The 14347-nt window shown below is 45.3% G+C and overlaps 1 protein-coding gene across 1 annotated transcript in view; it reads right to left on the minus strand.

Moving 5' to 3' along the window:
• LRMDA (leucine rich melanocyte differentiation associated) overlaps positions 1-14347 on the minus strand; it is a 1127525-nt gene that overhangs the window by 508056 nt on the left and 605122 nt on the right. The window contains exons 4-5 of the mRNA XM_033841616.2: positions 12651-12790; positions 1870-1987 (exon numbers count right to left, since the gene is read on the minus strand). Coding sequence (XP_033697507.1) covers positions 1870-1987; positions 12651-12790 — 258 coding nt within the window. The remainder of the gene's footprint in view (positions 1-1869; positions 1988-12650; positions 12791-14347) is intronic.

The raw sequence follows: 14347 nt of genomic DNA on the forward strand, positions 1-14347 counted from the left end.
TTCACTTAGGCCTTCCTCGGAGGTTCTGTTTGGATGGAGAGATGCATGGGGAGAATGGTGAGATGAGTGCTCCAGGGGTAAGTGGCCGGAGTGGAAGAATGTAGGCTCTGCAGTCAGACCCACAGGTAAAGCGCGGGCTCTAGCAATGATGAGCTGGTGACTTGAGCAGCCCAAATAGCGTCTCAAGGCCTGAGTTATCTCATCTGTACAGTAAGCCAACGTTCCCTTCCTTCCACGTTAGAAGATTATGTGAGGACTCGCATACCTGGACACCTTAGAACAGTACTGGATGACACTGACACCCCACCCCAATATGATGGGTATATCTTTATGAACCCTCCGGATTTCCAGAGCTTCCATGTCAAAGACAATGAGAGCAGGAGAAATAGCATCTATTCTATAAAATGCATGTATACACGACGGTGAGAAATTCAGGATGGTCAGGAACCCAAGATACTATAAACAGTCTATTTGTCGTACTTTGGTTTGGTGACACGGGCTGTCTCTGGAATCTTTTAACCAAAAAAAAAAAAAAAAAAAAAAAAAAGGAGGCCAAGAAATAAATTATTTCTTTTGGACAAAAGCTGGAATAACTAAAGGCAGTCATGAGCAATACATCAAATCAGTGCCTCCATTAGTAAAACTGTTAACACTTTAATAGCTACGAAGCGAATCACTCAACTTCCCACATGCTGAAACAGGTAACAATACATTTATCTGCCAGTATTATACTCTCCATATCATACATTTCCACAACTGTTAGCAATTTTATTCAGCATAACGGGAAATAAGTTGCACCTCGTGGATTCAGGGAAAGAAAGTGGCCTGAGGTCTGCTGCCAGTTGAGCAACTTGACAGAAGAGGTTTCATTTTTCTGTTTTGGTTCTGTTTGTTTTTTCCTCTTTCCCTCTTAATCACTTCCAATGCGTGTGCAGAGTGCTCCAAGTCAATCAGTGAGGACAAACGAGACCTCAAGGATTTCTGGGCTAGTGTTTTCAACACACGAGCTAGGATCCCACAGGAAGTGACCGTAGCGCCACAGAGCTCCAGGGCAGTGAGGGACCTCCAGAGGGGTCATCAAGTCCATTCCCGAGCCTCAGGCTTCACTGAAGGACCCCAGCTCCTCCCAAGCCCATGTCCTTAATAATCTCCTTGTGTCTGAATCCAGGACCCCAAGCCAAATCTCCCCTGCCTCATCAACGCTGTCATTAAGATAACGCCACGTTCAATCCCATGGCCTCGAAGCAGACTTAGCTGGCGAAGCAAAGGTCAGTAAACAGCATTCCCATGAGCTACACGACAGAAGCACACACCAGTCCCAGATCACACTGTCAAAAAAATCACCTTCCCTGCCAACAATATTTCCAAGAGCTACTGAGCCCTCACCTGTGGACAAGAGAAAATCACTCTCCCCCAGCTACCCTTTGGTCGCAAGAAAGAAGGGCCCCCTCTGAGGCACTAGAGGAATACTACCCCCCTGAGAAACAGTAAATGCCCAATGCTTTCCTGTTTCTCCTTTTTTAGCTACAGACCTGCAGAGGCCCCACCTTGTAAATAAAACATTTTCCAGGAGGCCCGAAATCCTCCCCAGGAACGTCACCATTGGGCTGTGTATGATGCTGCTTTATTGGTACAAGAGCCATCTGCCTGAAATCACCTTTCCAATAAGGTCCCCTAGGCTGGGTCACAGGAAGACCCAGTTTATACCCAGTTCTACTTCTTGTTTGGCCAACAGTATATCCATGGATGAAATCCTGGTGTGAGATTCCTCCTGCATTCTGAACACATAGGAGGACTTCCTCCAGGGTCAAAGAGTACCCAACAGGTGAGGCATAAATCCTTGCAAAGAACAGTCAGTACAGGGCTTACCTTGGGCTTCACCACCTTCATGAACGCCCCTCTGACCAAAGCTTCCTCTCGTTCTTGTTTGGTTACTTTACGAGCATCCAGAAACTTCAAATTGGGCAGCTTGTGCAGAACAAAGCATCTGGAAGAGAACAGTCAGAGGTAACTCAGGAAGACTGGGGTGACAGCCTCAAACTTTCATGCAATTTGTCTAATGAGGCGAAACTACACCATTAGGTCTTCAGAAGTTAAGACCTTGGTTCCTGCCTCTCCTCTCTTCTTTCACAAAGAATGAATAACCAGTCTTTGGGGAAATCCAAATGGTTCTATTTTACACAGATACACAACTAAACTTTCAAAATGGTAGACACACACACACACACACACACACACACACACACACACACACACACACACACACACACACACACACACACACACACACACACACACACACACACACACACACACACACACACACACACACACACACACACACACACACACACACACACACACACACCCCCCCCCCCCCCCCCCCCCCCCCCCCCGGATTAGCCAGTAAGATCCTATCAACGTGCTTACCTTCCACCATTCTGAAAAATGGACCCAACATCTTTGCTACACAAGAAGTTCTCAGTGAAAATAACCTACAACCTGATCATACCATTAATGTCATCTGGATCATTCTCATCTCTGAGATAACAGCAAATCTTCATTTTGAAGCTGAGACAAGAAACTTTAATTTGCCATCAAGATAATAATAATAACCTGGACAACTTTGGGATAGCAGTAAGAAACACATATAGCTGAGAAATGCTCCTTGAGGAATCAAACAGGGGTCTTGAGGACTTTTTTCTCATCATCACTGAGTTACTTCTACACTGGCACTATGAAGATTATCTCCATCAAGGAGAAACAAGGAGAGTTGGTTTCTAGGGGATATTAATAGCCCCCAAAATGCTATATGGTCTCCATCCCCCTGGAAAGAGTCTTTGGGATCCATTACGGCCTCCAAGGATAACCCAATGACCGACCTCTTGTGTGATGAACTATCAAGCAGGTGTATGGAGTTGACAAGAAGACTTGCCTGGCCAGGAGACAGGTACATAAACATATAAATGGATAGATAAAAGATATAGACACCTGCCTATATGTCTCCTTCCTCAATGGTAGTCACCAATCCAGATGCTCTCCATCAAGTCCCCATACTCCATCAATCAAAGGAGCAATTGTTTAGACCCTGTCCTGCTTAGGAAGAAGAGTTGAGGACCCAACGTCAAGAGCAATAAATCATTTCCATGGGAATCTGACTTTTTCTCCCTGTACCCAGCCTCCTCCGTACCCACTCATCTTCCAAATCCCAACCTGCAGGAAGTTTTCTCCTGCACCCGCAGCCCGTGTTGCTTTCTCCCTTCTCAACACTCCCAGGAGGCATTTTCAGCACCCTGCAATTTAACATTTTATTTATTTATTTTTGCGGTACGTGGGCCTCTCACTGCTGTGGCCTCTTCCGTTGCGGAGCACAGGCTCCAGATGCGCAGGCTCAGTGGCCATGGCTCACGGGCCCAGCCGCTCCGCAGCGTGTGGGATCTTCCCGGACCGGGGCACGAACCCGTGTCCCCTGCATCGGCAGGCGGACTCTCAACCACTGTGCCACCAGGGAAGCCCCCATTTTATTGTGTTTTAATTGCTTTGCTGGTGTTCAGTTAATGTCCTCACCTCAACTATAAGCTTTTTGAAGGCAGGGACCAGGTTTTTTTTTTTTTTTCCCCTCACCCTCACACCATTTAGGAAAGTAGCATTAGAACGGACTCCATAAAATACCAGTTCATTTCAGTTGCACAAATATTTCTTAAGCACCTACTACGTGCCAGACCCTAGGTATACAGAGGTGATTACAACATGGTTCCTGCTCTTAAAAGAGGGTCTTAGTGTAATGAGGAAGAAAGACTCACCCAAAGAAATTAGAAATCAGCGTAGGTAAGTGCCAAGTTTGAGGTTATACACAAAGTAGCTTTGGGAGCACAAAGAAAGAGGAACAGGAAATCTCAAGAAGGCTTCAAAGGTCCAAGCCCTAAAGCAGCCCAAGCCCTGAGCTTTCTCTCAGTACACATGTTACTTGAGGTGTGTAGCAGGCCTCCCTCCTCAGCAAAGCCTTGGGTTCCCAAGGCCAGCTTCCCCATTCATCAGGTGGTCTCACATCACCCCGTGGCCTCGCATATGCTTGCCCAGGTAAAAGATTTAGCTGATCACTCAGGTGCCAGAGACAACAGCTTAGAGGCCTCTGATCACAGCCTTCATATTACTCTTTTTTAAAGTCAAAATACTCTAAATTCTCTTGTGTATCCTTTTCCTCCCCTGAAACTTCCACACCAACATCTGAGGTCCTGGAAATTTGACGATCTACTTCCTGCTTCCTTCCTGGCCTCAAACTATGCACTACCTTCTTTCCTGCTTCTCCCTGAGCATTTCCCTCTCCAAATGCAGCCTAAGCTTACCCTAAATTAGAAAAGCTCTACAAAGGCCCAAATGACCTTTCTATCCTCCAGGAGAACTCCCACTGGCCTCAGTCAGTGTCAGAAAAAACTTCCATCTTCTGCTTGTAGCAGCAAAGTCTTGATGACAACAGATTCTTTCAAATAAAGACACGTACAGATGGAAACAATATGTCAGGAGTGACGCTCAAAGGAGTAAAGACACCCACTAAGTGTAGGGTGGGAAAAGATGAATATTCAGGGGAAGAAAACATCAGTATTAGAAAATCAGCCAGTGTTTAATGATGGAATGAAAGATGTCTTCACAGGGCTGGCAGGAACCACAGTGACAACAGACAGCACGTTGTCATTTTGCCCCACTTTGGATCACAGCCCTGAAATCAAAGGAGAGAGAGAGAAGTGCTGGCTTTTAAGCTAGTTAAAAATTTTAGATGACAAAGAGCTGCTGTTTTCAGAGCACTCTTCTTTTAGAACCAAAGAAACACCCATGGAATAGGCTGCCAGTCACCCCTGAAACCAGAGGTGACTTGACTCCCATCCTGTTGGCCAGCCTGGGGTTTCCAGGTGGTCGATGCTTAAAGATGTTTGAGAGGCACTAGGAAGGCTTGTCCCAGATAGTTCAGTCGGAAACTCAGCTCAGGGCCCAAAGTTGGTCTCTTAAGAGATGTCTTCTTTCATTTACTTACAAATTCACTCACCCAACAAATAATTATTAAGAAGCTACCACCTGCCAGGAACTGCACTAGGTACTGAGAATGAGGTGATGCATAAAACAGACAAGGTCTCTGCTCTCAACGAGCTTATATTCCAGCACAGTTGTTCTCAAAGTTGAGGGGGCATCAAAGTTGAGGGGGCATGAGTTTAACAGATGCCTTCTGGAAACACACATCGCAGGGCCCCACCCCTAGAGTGTGATTCACTACATCTGGAAGGAAGTCTCAAATTCACATCCTAATAAGTTCCCAGGTGAGGCTGATGCTACTAGGCCTGCTGCGAACCACTGTGCAAGTGAAAACAACATCACGAGGAATAACAGTTTTGGAATTATGAGGTTGGTAAGGCCACCAAGAGTCTCCTTTCCAGTTCTGCTAATGGTCTGTCGTGCTCCAATGTCTGTGGTACCCAGCGCCCAGACAGCAGCCACATCTACCAGACCTTCCTGCCCCTTGGTGGTTTGGAACTGGCTCCAAACACTACTGCCAAGAGGTAAGTCCAGTGGGCTTTCTGCCTGCCTGTCCCATTCTGGTCTTGGGAGATCTATTTCCCTTTGTTCTAGGTCATGTCAGGGTGTCAAAAGCTGCAGTTTCAATCCTGAGTATAATACAAGTTTGCCATAAAAATACAAGAGAGGATTCCCGAAGCCACAGAACGAAGGCTTTTACAATATCAATTCAACCCTTGTAAATTTAATCCAGGGTTATTTGTTGCACCAAAATCTCTTTACTGTGATGTATTACTTAGTTACTGGGGTTATCACAGCCATATCCTAAAGTTGCACAGTACATAAAACATTTCAGTTAACAATGCGGTGAGGTTAACTCCCCCAGATAACCTGCAATCACCAGGGCTAGTCCAGATGACATGCCTCTGTCAGCTTCCACGAGCTATTGATGGTTCAATCAGTTTGTTTTGAAGGTAAAGTACAACAAAAGGGCAGTAAACTTATTCAGACTGTCAACAGGGGCTATTGGGAATGGGGCTTGCAGGTAAGTAATTCTGGGTGTTTTAAAGCTATTATCAAACAGCAATGGTTGAAGGAAGAGACAGCTACTAATAACACAGAAGGCAGCCATCATAAACCACTTTATGGCAGAAACCCCCGTCTATAAATCCTGCAGCACCCGGAGACAGCTTCAGATTTATAAAACTGCTTGTTAAGCCAGGGCACTGCTTAATGAAAAGAGATCTGTCTAAGTTCTAAGGCTCAGGTCCCCTGCTCCAGAGGGCAATGCCAACTTTCCTGACCTTCCCAAGGTGGCTGGGAGAAAGCCGCAGGGCTGGGAGGGGTAGAGAGTGAAATCAGGGGCCCTCCTGGCTGTGATACGGAAGGTGAGGTTATCAAGAGGAGACCAGTAACCCTGGGAAGTTGTTCAAAGACCCATCTGTCTCTGTCTGCTAACAGATTCTCCAAAAGTGAGAGCCCCACACAGAGCTTTTCGGGTTCTCTCTCTTTTCACAGAGGATCCTCCACTTCCTGAAAGAACTTCTCTTAGGAAGTAACCGGTTACCTACAACTGGTAGGGGGGACAAAAGGAACAGCAGAAAGGCTTTTTTGTTTGTTTATTTGTTTGCTCCCAAATCAATTTTCTCTACCGAAATCCCGAAGCTCTGGCATTTTTCATCTAGACTTCAAAGGGAAGGGAGGATGCTCTTGTCTTCTGCCCACATCTGCTTCCCCGGGGGATCCGGCTGTTCCCCAGGCCCTCTGCGCAGCCACAGGAACACCAAGACAGATCTCCAGTGTCTGCTCCTGGGGCTGCCTGCCATGTTTCATCCTCTGAGGAGACTCTACTCAAGAAACACCACATTTCCAGATCCTGAGGGAACTGGATGTGGCGTCACTGGGATTCTCCCCACTTCCTTCCTTTTACAGCACTCAATGCTTCTTCCTATTGCTTCTTGCTGCCTTCCTGCTCCCATGCACGGGAAGGGGGGGAGACCTGGTGACTGGTGCCCCACCCGGGGGCCCCGAGGGCAGCAAGGGTGATCCATGAACTGCTCTCAAACTTTCACAAAGCTTAACAGAAAAGCGTGGACGCGCCAACAAAACATCAAGCTTCTTTGCTCTGGACTGGATGATATCAACCCAGTTTGGTTAACACTGCTTACCTCATGCTGATCAAAAGCACCGATCAACAGCTAAACGTCTCTGACGAATTTTGAAAAGATAGCAGTGGCTTAAATGCAGCTTATGGAAGAGACCAAAGTTTTCAAGTGTTGGGGGGCGGGGGGGGGAGTGGACAAAACGACAAGAGGGAGGTCTTCCCAACAAAAAGCGTGGGGACTAACGGGGCAGAGGGAAGAGCCCAGGCTCTGGGCTTCGCTTGCTGTGTGATCCTGGCTCAGCCTCTGCCACCTTCCTGAGCCTCCATTTCTCCATCTGTGCCCTGAAGGGAAAGGGCTACATGCTGCCCCCGCCTCTTTTAAGCTTTAGCTGGCTTGAATTCCATGTGCCTCCAAGTTAATTTACAATAAATGCATCCATATCCTCCTTTCTTTTTACTCCAATTTCCTTGTCTAACCACCCCTTCACATCTCCAGGTGAAGGAGAACCATGAGGAAAAGTCAATAAAGACCACAGAGGGATGAACAAACACTGTGAGTGGAGAGATGACAATGCTGTCTAATGAGTTGAGGTGAGCTCACCTACAGCATTAATGAATGCCTGACGACCGGCCAAGGCCAGCTGACTTCCCTCACCGTTCACCGGCAGCACGTTTGAAGTCTCAGTGCAAACAATACACCCACAGGACAGACCAAGGCCCTCGACAGAGGGTCACCAGCAATTACGCTGTGGGCTTCTGTCACTTTGATCTCTGGGCCGTGACCTTTGTTTTCTTGTGATCTTCAAAGCCCAGATTGCAGATTAGCTGGAAAATGCTCACTGGGTTATGTAAGCCACAAGTTTTACAGCTCCTCTATGGCTGGGAAATGCTGGTAGCCCAAGACGGCCAGCAGACGATGGCAGGTCCCTCCCTCCTTCTCCTTGGCTGCGTGAGACAGACACTGGGCAGGCCCCAGGGCTGCTCCCTGGGAGGCAACAAAGAAAGGGTGTCACGTTTTAAATAATTTCAAGTTGTAAGGAATACAGAGGGACCTACTGAGGAGGAGGAAGGAAGGAGAAGCCAACCAGAGATTGGAGTGGCAGGAGAGAATGAAGGATTTAGTGACAGAAGGATTTAGTGGAGGAAGGGGCACTAAGAGACCATGAGACCAACTCCCTTATTTGATGCCTATTTGAGGTCTAGCACTTGTGCACCACTGACTTCCACTCTACTGTCTTTCCTGCAGTAAGAGGAAAGAAAAGAATGACAAAGGAAGACAAGAAATGGACCGTCCTGGGCATCCAAGTTCCCCATACTTGATTTATTGTCTGGCCAGTATTCAAGTCCACCGGAGGCCCCAAGGGGAACCTTAGTACAGTGGTGGCCCCCTGGCTCATCTCGGCTTCCCCATCCTTTCCTGCCCCAGTCCTGAAGGCTGCTGGATCTTCAGGTCCAGCACCACCATTCAACATGCACCTCCATTCAACATTCATTCCAAAATAGCAGCCCACTGTGTATACATGGCAAAGCAGGGGCAGGTTTCAGCGCCTGTAATAACATGGTGAGCTATAACAGCTCACCACGTTAACAGCTATGAGCTGTGATGAACGGCACAGAGAAACCCCAGGCCCGGTTCAGTTCCTGCCCCAGCAGGACCAGGGCACCGCTCAGCAACTAGGGAGCGTGTTCATGCTCACTCACGGATTTAAGGGGCCCATTCTACTGTTGGGACGTGTGCCAAGAAAATCCAACTGGGTGCACAGGGGTAAGTGAGGAAGGAAAAGGGGTGATGTGGGGGGGGAGGGGAGGAAAGCATCAGTAGAAACTGAAGCAACTGTGGGTCCATTTCCAATAGCTCCATAAATCCGGTCACTTCTCATTTCTGGTCCAGTGGTTGTCCACCATGTGACCTGAAACTGGACTGGCCTCTCTGAAATCAACATATCTCACGGAAATGAAACAAGAGACGTACTTGTTTTGATGTATGGCTGGGTGACATATTATAAATATTACATCACATAACCACAGAGGATGCCAATCAATGTGAAATTTTTCTAGACAGCACTAAATGAACCATGGGTTCTTGCTTCTGAATACACTCCTTTAAGGCTCCTACTACTGCTTAAATGATTAATAGAAGACATATTGTCAGAAAATGTACTTAAAGTGAAAAACAGTAAACTGTAGAAATATCATTCATTTTTTAAGCCATTTTCAAGTGAAAATGTCCCATAAATTTACATAGAGGCCCTACTATTAGGCTCTGGGTAACAGCTAGAAGGAAGGCTGACCTCACGCTTTGCGGATGAAGGGCCAGGAAGATACTTTACCAAAAGGAAACAAATGGTGGCTACACTGTTTTGTAGAAACCCAAATGCCACAGGAACTCAGGATTCAGAAGTCTTACCGTGAAACTCTAAAATTTCTCAGGGGCAAATGAAGCACAGACTCCAGGATGAACAAAGCAGGGCTGCTGACAGACCACTGAACAGAACTCCCTCATCCACCCATTCATCTCACCCAAATGCAAGGGTGACAGTGCTTGTTAAAGCAGAAATAAAAAATAAGTAAAAGAAATAAAAAATCTAGAATTGCTAGAGAACAGGCCTGCTGCTCCACTCAAGCATCAGAGGCTGTGCAGTCGATGTATAACTGGATGGGCTCACATTGAATGTTCCCTCCACTGTTCTTAGTTCCTGTTTCTCTCAGAGGGTGAGCACTTTGCCGGTGGTGTGGGTGACTTACAGATTTCCTAAGGCAGTTCTGACCAGATGTGATTTCGGCTGTGTGTGGCCTCTAGAATCCAGCTCCTCATGGCAACCTTGACATATGTGCACTAACACACAGCCTCCCCAGCCCCAGCCCTCCACGGCTTCCAGGGGTTAACAGACCTGGAGTGGGGAAGGTGTGCTTGGAGGGTACCCAGGCCAGCCCAGGAGAACGATCACTGTTCTACAATCAAGCCCTCCCTAAAGAATCATGACCCAACGACCAACACTTGGGTAGATTCTGCAGGATAGTTCCTTGCTTGTTAAGTGCATTTGTTGACATCCAAGTGGATCTAATTCTAAATAGGCAGTGGGCAGCCAAGGTGCCCAAAGGGCCCTGCATTTCTCTACAAGTACTCAGCTTCTCAGATGGAACAGTAATTTCAAGCCACCTCCTGTTAACAGTTACCAAGTCCCCATTACACAGCCAGCACTACTTTCAGTATTGATAAGGCTTCAAAGGGCAAGAAGACGCAGTCCTGACTTTCTGGAAGCCATTCTCTGGATGTTGACATATATGAAGTAGTCAGAGAAATATACATGATGGAATATATAAAATGGTATGAGATGATCAAGGGGGAACTGTAACTGCTTGGGAGGACAGTATCTCAGAACACCAGAGCTGACAGGGACTTTAAGTATCCCTTAGTCCAGCAGTTCCTGACTGAGCATCAAAGTCACCTGTTGACTATTTTGTTGCATTTGGCACTAAATGAATCAAAACGCCTTGGATAATTCACAAGTATAGCCTTGGTTAAGGGTCACTGATCTAAACTGTCCTCCCCATTTTAAAGGTCCCACTGGCAAAACTGGACTCCACATCAGATCTTTTGATCTGACCCCTTACACCATGGATCTAAGTATTTTTTCCAATGTGACTAGTTACAATAACAACAAAAATAGTATTAGCTTTTCTTTTTCCTTTACAACCTTTTCTTTGAGACTGAACAGACTAAGGTGGAGTGGGAGATTTTCCTCACTCTATTACTCTCATTCTAAAAAAAAAATGCACCTACAGTTCATTTCACATATAACTCCATGAATAAGTGAATGAAAGAATGAATGTGTGTGAATGTGTGCATACACACATGCATGTATATGTACATATATAAAATTTATTGGGCAATTTTAAAGCATTAAAACCAGAAATCTAAAGAAAAAAGTCGAAAAACAAACGAGAATTTCCCAAACGATTACTGGTTTACTAAAAATGTTAACTGAGAGAACTTTCTTGTACCTCCTGACCCTTCCAAGAGATATCTTATAATCAGTTGCTGCCAGAAGATAAAATGTTTTAAATGACCCCTTCGTAGCTGAAATCAAGCTGTTAAATTACTCAAAGTTGATAAGAGTAACGTTAAAGAAGAAAATTAAGTTCTAAGTGATTAACTTACAGGTTGATTTAGAAATTTTAATTATTCACTCGCTGGATATTAACCATATTTCTCCTAATAGAAATCATATTCAAATCGACAGTATCACATCCCAAATAAAAATCTTCATGAGGAAAAAAGATTTAGTGCATTTCTTTTGAAGTAGGGATAGAGCTTTATTCTAAGACGGCTTAAAAATAGTCTAAGATTCCTACAAAATTCTTCCCAGTAAAGAAGTACAGCTGAATTTCTGCTGTACTCTTGCTAACATGTATATGTATATGTATGTTTTTTTAACATACAGTGTTCAATAACCTTCACTATTTCTTACAGCTTTGCCTTTATATAAAATGTATGCCCTCAACTACATTCCTTCGTGGGTCACCACAGATTTAAAAATCTGAACCCCAAAAGAACCAGTTCCTCTTGAACCATTATCCTTTCTCCCCAATCCTCCCAAACTTATTTTCCAGTAGTCCTACCTGCCTTACATTTCCTTCCTTCCTCCCTCCCTCCCTCCCACATTGATTCAGGTGGGGTGTTAATGAGAGCTCACATCATAATGGAGAGAAAAGCTACACTACACATATGAAAAGATCATTCAAAACATTTACAAAACAATAATAAAGAACAAGACATACAAAATTCCAAGTGTAGAGGAAAAATGAGTTTAGTAAAATGGGTTAGATCAAAAAGGCTCCCTAAAGAGAAGTGAGTTTGGATCAGGTATTTCAAAGCAGATGGTTCAGAAGTTGAGAGAAGAAAAAAAAGCATTTCTACCTGGAGCCCATCAAATCCCATTGTTGGTGGACACGGAGGCATAGCTTTATGGAACAAAGCCATATGCCTCATAGGATTTCCTCTTGGGATTGTACATAAGCTCCCTAAACCTTTGTGGGAAGTACCCTCTCTCTAAATAGTGACTCAGAAGCAGACAGGAAGATCTTACGACAAGGAGCAGGGGCCAGCAAAAAATAGCTCATGGGTCTAACCTGGCCTGCTGCATGTTTTTGTAAATAAAGTTTTACTGGAACATAGCATTGCCCATTCATTTACCAACTGTTCACTGCTACTTACGCACTATAATGGAAGAGTTGAATAGTTGCGACAGAGAACATATGACCTTCAAAGCATAAAATATTTAATATCCAGCCCTTTACAAAAAAGTTTGTCAATGCCTGTCCTATACCACTCAACATCTTTTCATGTTTCTTGACTCTTGTTTACCCTCAATGAAGGGAGACCCTGGCTATAGGGTACCCAAGGGGGAAAGTTTAATACAGCATGAAGGGGCCACTGATACTTACCAGACATCTACTATGCACCCCAGAATATAATATTATCTCCCCAAAGATGTCATTTTTCCCTTCTCACACGATGCTCAAACCCCTAGATACTCACCTGTATCTCTTGTAGTCTTCCTCATCCTTTTCCAGGCTGACTAGCTCATTGGGACATGCCACATTTCCCAGCAGGCTGAGGTACTCCAGAGCTGGTGTCACTTCTGCCAGGTGATCAAGCAGGCACTCCAAGTCAGTGATGTGACAAAGGTTAAGGATCTTGGTCCAGAAAGACAAAAGGCTTAGCAAGGAGCACAGACCATACCTGAGAGGCACAGCCTAGCAGCTGACTGAGTCCTGTCTGCTCCCAGGACAAGACGTGGGTGAGGGTTGAAATCAACTTGCTGTGGGTGTCTGGCATGGCTAGTTTTTCCCTCCTACTGTTTGGGACACAGCCCAGCTTTTCTCTGGGCAGGTGAGGTTAAGTCCAGATCACTTAAGAAAGAATGAATGAGCTTAACTGTTTCACTGTACTTTTCTTTCCTGTATAGTTCTATTTTTGTTTTAAATGATGAAGGGTAGATTCCATGTAGTAAAATATTTTACAATATGCAGCTCCATAAAACTTTATTTTTTCTAGTAATGAAAGCAAGAAATTACTTCCAAAGGCCTCATGAGAAATGTACTGGTTCTCCTTTAGGGAGAAATTCATCATTAAAACGTGGGAATGGCACGGACGCAAACAGGGATTAGCAGCATCCTTTACGATCTGACAGCCTCTCGTGGAGCTAAGCATTGCTCAGTGGCCTCACTGGTGGCAATGAGACATTGGATTGGGTGAAAAGGAGAACAAAGCTAAGAGGAGAAGACAAACAGGACAGTTTTAGTGAAGCCAGGGAGGTCAGAAAGCATTTCCTGAGAATCTGTTGTGAAATCAATATTCTACGAAGGACAGAATGAAAAAGAAAAGGTGGGGCATAGTGGTGAGAGTGTTCGATGATCCATCCCCTCAGTGGGACCCACTGTTCGGTCAAGATAAACACTGAGACCCCAAACCAAATAAGGCAAGAGTCATAGATTCAGGGAATCACAGGCATTGGGAAGGACTAGTCCGCACATCAGCTCCCAAGCCACATACAGAGAGCTGAGCCCTAGGCAAGCTGATTCAGCAGGTTGTGAACAGAGTCATGGCTACCAGGGGCCTATCAATGAGAAGAGGTAGCCAGTATCAGCAGAGAGAACGGGGTTCTTGCCAGCGAATGCCTGCCAGCAGAGCACACAGGGGCAAACACATGATGGTGGATGCAGCATACAAGAGTCAAAGACTCAGGATACCATTCCCAGGAGAAAATAAAAATGAAATAAAAGGCTGCCCTTACTCTGTGACGATGCTCTCTAACCGTGGGATGTCATCCCAATTTTCTCATACTTCAGCTTGTCAGCTGAACTCCAAATCCAACCAATGTCTGAATCCAGTTCCTCACATATCTGCCAAAGGGTCACCACAAGAAAGCTCGTTCTACCTCTAACAACCATAAGAAGAGAGTTTTTCTTTCCCCAGGGACTGAATCTTCCTCGAATTCCCACCCCACTGTCTCCATTTAGCTACTTGGGAGTCACAAAGAATAAGTCATTCTTGTCTTCCATGTGATGGCCCTTCAGATGGTTGAAGCTCACATATCTTCCTTCAACCTTACATGTTCCAAACTAAGTTCCTTCAAGCACTGTTCATACACAAGCTATGTCAACATCATATACAAGAACAAGCACCGGACCCTGGGAGGGAGCAAGACCAAGACAGTGAAAAGGCAAAGCTCA

This window comes from Tursiops truncatus, chromosome 16, assembly GCF_011762595.2.
Source record: "Tursiops truncatus isolate mTurTru1 chromosome 16, mTurTru1.mat.Y, whole genome shotgun sequence".
Taxonomy (NCBI): Eukaryota; Metazoa; Chordata; class Mammalia; order Artiodactyla; family Delphinidae; genus Tursiops; species Tursiops truncatus.